Source organism: Brienomyrus brachyistius, chromosome 15 (genome assembly GCF_023856365.1).
Source record: "Brienomyrus brachyistius isolate T26 chromosome 15, BBRACH_0.4, whole genome shotgun sequence".
Lineage (NCBI taxonomy): Eukaryota > Metazoa > Chordata > Actinopteri > Osteoglossiformes > Mormyridae > Brienomyrus > Brienomyrus brachyistius.
Genome location: NC_064547.1, coordinates 4,752,227 through 4,761,990, shown reverse-complemented (window position 1 = coordinate 4,761,990; position 9,764 = coordinate 4,752,227). Strand labels below are relative to the sequence as shown.

The window sequence follows — 9,764 nt, the reverse complement described above, 5'->3', positions numbered from 1 at the left end:
CTAATTATAGTTCCTGGATTTTACCATATTCATCCTGTAATTTATTCTGTCATTGCGTCTCTTTGCAGGTTATGTGGATCATAGGTTTAAATGTGGCACCATGTACTCAAGGATTCAATCGTTTTTATTTGTCACTTGCAAGGTATACAGTTAGACGACAACCATCAGCGAAGTGAAATGGTGGTCAACTCGATCGGTCGTAACTTCAAATATCAATATCAATGAAGGAGTAAAAAGAAATAAATATGTATGATTAATATGTAAATTAAGAACAGAAAGTTAACAAGAAAAGAAAACACAGTTAACATTCTACGTGTCCTAAGGGCAGACATCCCACGTCTCCGGGAGACTCCCATAAACTTACAGTAAACCCCCTGACAGCCGCAAATGATGCGCGATGTCTGTCGTTCCGCTATTTCAGCGGTGGTAAGTTTTACCGCTGCAACCCCGCCCCTAATTTTAACACCACTCTCCAGCCCGCGCTCCCACCTCAGCCGGTTAGATATATGCACGGTATTACCGAAATACCAGCCAAGCATACCAGCTGAAATCAATATCCCTAAGGTGGGCTGTCTGCAGGGCTATGTAGTAATCGGATGGCTCAAGGGTAGAAGCTCCTTCTGAGCCTCTCAGTTCTCACTACTGTGGACAAGCCTTCCTGACCTCAGCCTGGTGAAAAGATAGTTGCTCTGCTCCTGTACCATCTGAAGTAAACGTCCTGCAGGGAGGGCAGATCAGCCTTGCTGATGCTTTCAACTGAAGGTACCACTCTCTGCAGAGCTTTGCAATCCAGGGCAGAGCAGTTACCAAATCAGGCTGTGATACCCATGGTGAGGATACATTCTAACACTGTATCCCCCCCCCCCCCCCCCCATCAGGTGCCAAAGATGGTACAGCCGATTGCTGGCTTCAGATATCCTAATCTGTACATGACTGGAGCAGGTGAGGTCATCAGAGATACAGACTCAGAGATATGTAAAGGTGCTCTGCCTTTCAGCTGGGACCCATAAATTTGATGTTGAGGGGGCTGTATTCACTGCAATGCTTGTGTATAAAACCCAGCGCCATTTCTTTGGTTTTATTGGTGTTGAATGAGAGGCAGTTCGCCTGACACCATTGTGTCAGACTCTCCACCTCATTCAGTTAGACCTTCTCATTGTTATTGCAGGTCATGCCAATTACAACCACGTCATCTGCGAATTTGACAATTTTGTTTGGTCTGCGTTTGGCCGCACAATCATGCAGCAGTGGGCTCAGATCATGGCTTTGGGGGTGGGGGCATCGATGTCGAGGGCGATGCACCCCACCTTCACTCCCCTGTGAGAAAGTCTAGGAGCTAATCCCAAAAGGGAGCATGCAGACTCAGGTTCTTGAATTTGGAGAACAGTGTGAAGGTCTGGTCACACTTCTCCGAATGCAAAGGCATATGAGGCGAACGATGTAAATGCAGTTCTGCGATCAAACGCTTGTAGCATAAAGATCTTGCATCCATGTGACCACTGACCACTCTTGTCATTACCCACTGTGCATGTTTGATATACCCACAATGCAACAGGGACAACCGGGATGTGTCTGAAGAACATCCATGTGAAGGAAATCGGCATTATATACATTTGTATGACCCGTCATGTTTGAATTATGAAAACTCAAAAATTTGAAAACATCAAGTAATTCATAAAGTGGAGCAGGAAATGTAGCTGAGCCAGACTCCTTAGTTGTGGTTAGGAGAATATTTGTTCTGTAATAGATGGTTCAAATTGTATAATTCTTCCAGACATCCAATTTGCAATTTTGATAATTTCATATATTTTTTGCTTCAGACATTTATCCACCCACCCATCCATACATCTTCTGTAATTGCCAATAAAAGAAGTTTCAGACACAGAGGCGTTTCATTTTATTTAAAAAACAAGGATATGAACAGATTGTATAACTGTCTCAAATTCTAATGCTGTTTGATTGATCTAATTGCTGCACCAAAAAAAACTGAATCATCAGACATCCTTTTTGTATTGCCATTTCTTGTCATGGCAAATTTCCTTGACATGTCTGGGAAAAAGTCATGTAAATTGTGCAACACGTGCGGCTCTGTTTGTATACAGCCTCCAGTAGAATTCTGCAGTCTGCAAGTCGTTGTTTCCCCTGTTGTGAAATGTCTGATGAGTAATAATATGAGGTGACAAGCCGTCTTTCCAATGCCTCAGCTATATGGCTGTTGCCACGCCCCCCTCCCATGCCTGTTCCAGGTCTGGATTTCGCGTGCAGATCTGTGAATACAGTATGGCTAACTGAAGGGAATCAGTGGTCACAGAACAGGTGGAACGGCTGTAATCTTTAAAGAGTCTGAGAAAGCACAGATGTTGAGGGCAGTACACGGCAAGAGGGCAGTAATCATCTAGACAATCATTTGGATTTATTCCTTGTAACTTGAAATATTTTATTTTTCAGTTCTAATTAAATTTTTCGTATTTGTGAAATATACCATTTTCATTCTTTTTCTTTTTATTTGCTGCTGTAACATCTTAATTTTCCTGTGAGCATTAATGAAGTTTGTACTGTTCATCCGTCCGTCCAGCCGGTTGTTTGTGATTGTTTTTTTTTTTTAACCACAGCAGTAGACAGGGACGGATTGAAAATGGTGATCAGCACAGGACTGCATGATGTGTCCGGATGGGCTGTATGGGCTGGCTCATTCGGCGTAGGGGCCACGCCGGCCAGATCATCAAAAGGCACAATCTGGGCATCACCGGCTCCATTCGCATCAAATCGAGCAGAAAAGGCACTGAAGCCGTCTGCGAGTGAGGAGTCGGTATGAATGACAGAGAGGGGCTGACCTCCGTAATCGGGGATAATGCCAAGTCCTCCCACGGGCGTCAGATGTCAGCTGACTGAAAGTCGGACTCGGCCTTCACAGCAAACTGCCTCTTCACATCCGTCACTGCTTTCCTCACACTATTGCTTTGAACTCACTCATATCCCCCAACTCACTGTGTCTATATAATGGATAAGCAGATATATATTTTGTCTTGCATGCCCTCCTCCATTAAGGAAGATAAGGAATTACAGAGAGCAGCAGCTGCATTATAAATGGCCTTGCCCTCCCTTTACCCTGATATGACAAAGAACAACAAAGAGAGACGGATCGATCAGGGCTGCAGCTACCCCGCTATGCAGAATCATGTTCTCTTTCACAGGCTGTGGGAGAAGGGCTTTTACTCTCTGAGGTGGTCTTTTTTGCCAGTCATGTGGATGACAAGTTCCATTGTTCTCAGCAGAAGCTGATGAATATCCAAATTCAGCAGGCTGGGCGTGACCTGTGAAGACCTAGGGGCAGAGGTTATGTGTGGGACAGGTATAATCTACTTCAGTAAAACTACCAGCAATGGTTAAAAGTTTACATATACAAGATACAGACAATATCCATCCATCCATCCATCCATCCATCCATCCATTTTCCAAACCGCTTATCCTACTGGGTTGCGGGGGGTCCGGAGCCTATCCCGGAAGCAATGGGCACGATGTAGGGGACAACCCAGGATGGGGGGCCAGCCCATCGCAGGGCACACTCACACACCATTCACTCACGCAAGCACTCCTATGGGCAATTTAGCAACTCCAATTCCAACTCCAATAGCCTCAGCATGTTTTTGGACTGTGGGGGGAAACCGGAGAACCCGGAGGAAACCCCACGACGACATGGGGAGAACATGCAAACTCCACACACGTGTGACCCAGGCGGAGACTCAAACCCAGGTCCCAGAGGTGTGAGGCAATAGTGTTAACCACTACAGCACCATTACAAACAATGTCACTTCAGATAATTTTTTTTAAGAAAATAAACATTTGAACACAATTTATGTAACATTTCAATACAATTCTAGCCTTTATTCTAAAACATCCTACAATTTGAGACAGTATGTATACGTAATCTTATATATGGGTTTTATATATGAAATGCGCGGTTCGTTTCTTCAGGCCTCGCTATGCTGGACTGACACCTCCAGGCCAGAGGAGGGCGCTGCTAATAAACTTTCGATTTCGATTGCTACTAGCATATAATTTATTTCCTGTTTGTACGCTTCCCACCTCCCCTTTCCTGTTGGATGTAAATACTATCAGCTCAGTGCATCTTCCGTTACTCATAAAAATACAAACATGAGGAAATTTTTTGAAGATATTAAGAAAGACATCAAATTCAAGTCGGCAGGACCTGGAAAGAAACTAAATGAAGACAGTAGGTAAATACTTTTCAAAGAGACATAAGCTGATTTAGTTGTTTCTCTGTGCACTTTAATGAGCAGATGTAAGCTTATTTACTGTATATCTAGGCCAGTTTATTGTCTATATTGGTAGAATGTACTGTAATTGAAAAGCGCTTGTTTCCGTAGCTGTACAGATAGCGTTATTTGTGTAATCCCCGTAGTATATATTCTTTTGCGAATACCGTAGTTTATTTTTTGCTTTGCAATAACATCATGAAACTCCGGAGACAAATATCCTTCGATTGCAGGATTGAACAAGGGAATAAGCCTAATTTATTCTCAAGTTTGTGAAGCGTGCTTTTCGTGTTTCATTGTAGTGTTGTTTGTTACCACATTGGTTTGCTTATAAATACTTCAGTGATGTAAAATTGTAAACATTCTCCGTGGATACAGTGTGCGTATTGATTGTTTCAGTCCGGTACACTTTTTAAGGTTTGCCTTTTGCGTTTCTGTTGCGTTTTCTACGGGAAGCCTACAGGAAACCTATGATCCCCAATGTAGGTCTGCTTTGTCCTCTGTGCCTAGCAGCTCTAACCCGCCAGTGGTGCAGAGCAGTGCCCCTGCCAAGCCCCGGCATGCAGTTACAGAGGGGGCCCAGAGAGCAGGGGCTGCAGCCCTGGCTAGGATAGAGCAACAGCAACGGCCTCGGCTTCAGACCTCGCAGGATGCTATTCGCAATCAAGGTGTGTTGCAAGATGCAGGGTTCTCACAAACTGCACAAATAAGTTTTGTAGCTATACATGACCTACAGAAATGCATGCTAGTGCCTTTAACATGTACTATTATACATCTAGAGAAACAAATAGTAATCATACACAGAGAAAGGGGCATGGAATGATATGCAATAGCTTTTCACGCTAATAAACTCCGCTGGGTGGTTGACGTTTGTCATTAAATTGTTTGTGATTCTGATCACGTCTACTCACCTTGTAGTGAAGAAGGAACTCGAAGCAGAAGCTGCAGCAATAGTAGAAGGCGAAAAACCCTCAACAGATATTGAGGCAAGGAGAAACCTGTTTACTCACACAGATTTTGACACACAAGCTCATTAAACCTCGACTGGTATATGATAGTGTGTTATTCATGACATTCTTTCCTGCAGGGTACCAACATTCCAGTGAAGGATACAGAATGTCTTTCAGCGTCGGGAGTGTATTTTAAATGCCCTCTCACCGGTGCAGTCTTTAAAAAGAATGAGAGGGAGACTCGTATTAAAGAAGCTATTCTCATGGTGGGTACCTTCATCTAATGCTCTAGAAGTGGTACGCAATTTACATTTAGTCACAAAGAGGTTCTGCTCCAGAGCTCTTGTAAAACAAAAAATACAAATTGTCACAAATTCTCAAAGAAATTTCTCTCTTTGAATAAATGTGGAATATGCATTATATGCTTCTGCAATCTTATCACCCCGCTTATTTTCTTCTAACAGCAGTTTGCAAATGACCCCGTGGAAGCCTCCATCCTGATGATTCATACTTTCAACAAGGACAGAGAGAAAGTGAAGGCTGCTGTGGAAATCATCAGCAGGTGAGGACCGTGCAGTCTGAGATTGAAGATGCAGTGTTCTGAAGAGTATCGGCTTGTACTGCAGTGTGAAAATACCGCTTCGAAGATCCCTTGGCTCCTCTTATATTTCCTGGCCAGGTATCTGGACAACATTTGTAAGAACCCAGAAGAGGAGAAGTTTAGGAAGATCAGAGTCAGCAATAAGATCTTCCAGGTGAGCGAGAGCACGTGAGAGGTGGTCCACAGCAGGTTTAGCTTCCCGTTGGGTTTCTTGTCTTACCCGTTTACATCCATGCTTGTCTTTAGGAGAAGGTCAGTAGTGTGGAAGGATCTCAGGAGTTCCTACAGGCTGCAGGATTTGAATTTAAAAGTTTACCCTTGGAGGGAAAAGGTGAGTTGGGGGGGGGGGGTGACTGGAGCCTTCGGCAGTCAGCACATGGCAGAAGGCTGGGTTACACTTTGGATGGGATGGCAGTCGGGCACACGCGCACACACATTTGTGGGGAGTTTTTAAGTGCTAAGTAGCTCAGCTATTTTTTTTTATACCAAGATATAAATATACGGAAGTATGCCATTTTATCGTAACGCCGCTCAACTTAATAACAGTTTACCTATTTCAGTACATTACTTGTATTTCTCGCGATTCATCTGCCCTCTGCTGGTTTAGCAGTATCTTTGTCGTTCACGAGCCAATTCCGACCATCTACCCCCATGGGTAAATGTGGAAAAGTGAAGTATGAACTGGGCTTAATACACCAGTGCTAACATTGCTAGGTGACGTCATTATACACAATTTGTCAGTTGACAACAAATTGTCAACTATTTCATTACAGATTATTATTCATGTTATTAGTTGTCATAACCCTAATTGGGAGTGAGTGCTGGTGTATCTTTGATGGTAGTTCATCTCAGTTGTAAGTTACATCTTCAGATAAATTTATGTTTATCTGAAGATGCAACTGTAAGGACAGTGTTTCACTGGTGGTGTCTTTTTCCTGAGTATGCATGTCCCTCCAGAGGGCACAGAGGAGTTCCTGGTGCTAGCAGAGCAAAATTCCAGTGATTTGGAGAAACTCACAGAGACGAAGGACCAGCTTCAGAAAGGGGAGCCGCTCCGAGCTCAGCTGGAGCGCCAGCCGCAGGCCTTCCGGCCCTCCCCAAACGCCATGCGCTTCGAGCTGCCCGCAGACTTCTACAATCTGACTGCTGAGGAGCTGAAGAGGGAGCAGCAGTTCAGGTGTGGAGCCACTTCCACCTATCTTCATGAGTCAGGCAGTATCACGGACGAGTTGGGTATCATCGCAGATTTAAAATGTTTGTCAGGATGGAGGCAGCGGAGAGGAACGCCATGCTCCGAACGAAGGCCATGCGGGAACGTGACGAGCAGAGGGAGAGAAGGAAGTACAACTACACCCTACTAAGAGTGCGCTTGCCAGACGGAAACATCCTGCAAGGTCTGTAACTGCTCTTCCAGGTGTCGATAAATGCTGCTGTTCCACTATATTCATGCTGATGCGAATTCTAATATGACAAATAAGAATAAGTTGCAAATCAGTGAAGTTCTTTAGGTCTAGGATGGGGTTCTCCAGTCCAGCTCTTGAGAGATTTTCTTTTTATGACAAATTTATCCCTGTGGGTAAGTTGGAGATGCTTATGTGCGAGAAAAATCCTCTCTCCTGCGGACACCGAAGATGTGACGAAATGAGTCTGAAGTTTTTTTTTTTCTGATTGGATGCTGCAGGAACCTTCCTGGCTAGGGAGCCAGTGGCAGCACTATACGAGTTTGTGCGAGAGTCGCTTGTGGACGGCTGGCAGCCCTTTGAACTGATGGCCCCCGGGGGGCAGAAGCTGAACGATGACGAGACATTACTAAACGAGTGTAATCTGGTGAGCTTTGACAAACCTCTGATTCAGGTGCACGAATAAATAAAAATGTAAATAAAGCTTTCAGGACCCAAAAGGAACCTTCAAGGAAAGAGTCCTGGTGAAATTAGTGGGGCGGGTGTTTCAAGATACAAAACACAATTAGTTTCAAAGTTTCACCAGTACCTGGAGACCATATCCATATCAGAATATTTGCTTATAGGTGGATGAGCGATGCACCATTTTTCAAAGTGAAGCCCCAAAAGCTCACCAAGCACTGGATCAGTCAGATCCAGGCAGGACGACAGTGGAGGGTGTCTGATTGCATTGAATAGAATGCATAGAACGATCTCTTACACATTTCCTTTCTCAGGTCCCAGCAGCTCTCCTGACGTTCTCCTGGGATGCTGCTGTCCAAGCAGATATCGCTGCAGCTGGAGGACACTGCACCGCTCTGCTTAAACCCAAAGTACTCGAGAACATCAGGACCCTGGTTTAAGAAGCACTACCCATATACCAGCCTCCCCCCCCAGCCCTTTGTATCCTGGGACCTACTTTGCTTCCTACCACATTTAAAATTTTAGCACCGGATTTATTAGTCTAGTGAATGAATCGAGAGGTGTGTCCAGTTTTGTTTTCCTTTCGGTTACACCTAAACGTAGGATGCCTGGGCGAGAATATACCCACCCGTGTCCTAATGAGCCAGGTTAGTGGTTCAGGCCCAGATGTGTGGGATTCTAGTCAACACTAATGAAATAAAGCATCAGTGTTCAGCAGTCTGCTGATGTAGTATCACAGTATTGTGGTTTTACTCTTGGAAAGAAGGCGATGGACATGGGCCATGCAGGTGCTGTCCCACCCCTACATCTACGCAATGACATCACAGGATATGATTTTTCAAAAAAGTAAAATGTCAGCTGACTCGCATATGTTAATTGCTATTCCTTCCAGGATTGGCCATGTTCTAAATCCAGTCTTGGTATATGGTTATTTAGGCTCTACCTCCACAGAACCAACAAAAGAAAATCTGCAGTCTTAATGTCTACTGATATCTGAACTCTTACCTGGTAAACAGCTGCATGACATCGGAGGTTAAACTTGCTGGTTAATTACAAAACATCTGTATTGCTCTAATTATAACATCACACAGCAAACTCATGAAGATCTGCAACAAAAGCAGAATTTTTAAAAGCGAACATTATTGTTCAACACTTGAATCTTATAGGGACAGATCCCTCTAAAACGAAGCAGTTCGAATGCTTAGACTGAATGGTGAGTTAATGGAGCGCACCTGAAATTCAAAGCATACTCAGACTACGCCTACCAAGTAATGGGATGTAGCAGCTACTAGTGGTAATTAGATATAGATAATCTTGGGTTTTTGTGTTTATACTTTGTTCTGCTCCTGGTCCCATTATAAATATGTTAAACTTTTCTTATTTGTTTATGCTCCAGTTACATAACTTTAACACAATACTAAATTCTCTCTGCTGGCCCAGTATGCACTTTACTTCACTCTGGTAACTTACAAATGTACTTATTTGCTTTTATTGTGTTTAAAACCTATGTATATATGACATGCATGAGGTTTGTATGGTGGTTTTAAACTGTCAAGGTGACCTTTATAACAGATTTGAGTGTTTATGATCTTATTTGAATAAACCAGAATGTACAGCAACTTTGTTCTGGGATGAATTAAGGTTAAAAGGACAATATTTACTGTAAAATGAGACCCATCTACACATCCATATATTCACACAGGTTCATTTAAAACAATTCTAAGAGCATATTAACCAGTTATCTGTGCAGAATCTTGAAATGCTGTACGTCAGGATTATTTTTAAAATAATGCTTTATTTCAAATTTTTCCTCTTAGACATTTTAATTCACAACTGCAAACTAATCTAAGCATCTCTGCCACTAGAGATTAAACAGTCACTCAAGGAGGGAATAGGCCCTTAATGTCACCCCCAAACCATTACGGAAGAGCACAAAATGGAGGCTTAGAATAGTACAGCTAAGTCTGGCGTAGCAGCTTCGAAGGCAAATGCTATCTAGCATTTTACAAACCCAGTAAACTAATAAAAAAACAGATTCATTGATTTCAACACAGCCGGAGTGACAAAACAAGTG

At 43.3% G+C, this 9,764-nt stretch overlaps 1 protein-coding gene across 3 annotated transcripts; it reads left to right on the top strand.

Moving 5' to 3' along the window:
* The first annotated feature begins 4,083 nt into the window (after positions 1–4,083).
* On the top strand, positions 4,084–9,309 carry ubxn6 (UBX domain protein 6). 3 transcript variants are annotated; one of them, XM_048976284.1, is made up of 11 exons: positions 4,084–4,238; positions 4,791–4,945; positions 5,196–5,263; positions 5,365–5,493; positions 5,692–5,789; positions 5,907–5,982; positions 6,075–6,159; positions 6,786–7,005; positions 7,092–7,222; positions 7,510–7,655; positions 8,005–9,309. In XM_048976284.1, the coding sequence occupies exons 1-11, from the start codon at positions 4,156–4,158 to the stop codon at positions 8,128–8,130; spliced, it is 1,317 nt and encodes a 438-aa protein (XP_048832241.1). In that variant the 5' UTR covers positions 4,084–4,155; the 3' UTR covers positions 8,131–9,309. The 3 variants fall into 3 exon arrangements, with proteins under 3 accessions (XP_048832241.1, XP_048832242.1, XP_048832240.1); XM_048976285.1 differs by having other exon boundaries at positions 4,788–4,945; positions 5,695–5,789; XM_048976283.1 differs by having other exon boundaries at positions 4,788–4,945.
* The last annotated feature ends 455 nt before the right edge of the window (positions 9,310–9,764 follow it).

Excerpts from the sequence above, each read along its gene's own strand:
- ubxn6 (XM_048976283.1), top strand. The coding sequence starts at position 4,156 with ATGAGGAAATTTTTTGAAGATATTAAGAAAGACATCAAATTCAAGTCG. Across the intron at positions 4,239-4,787 it reads AAACTAAATGAAGACAGTAG|CAGCTCTAACCCGCCAGTGG; the intron begins GTAAATACTTTT and ends CTCTGTGCCTAG. Across the intron at positions 7,656-8,004 it reads TACTAAACGAGTGTAATCTG|GTCCCAGCAGCTCTCCTGAC; the intron begins GTGAGCTTTGAC and ends TTCCTTTCTCAG.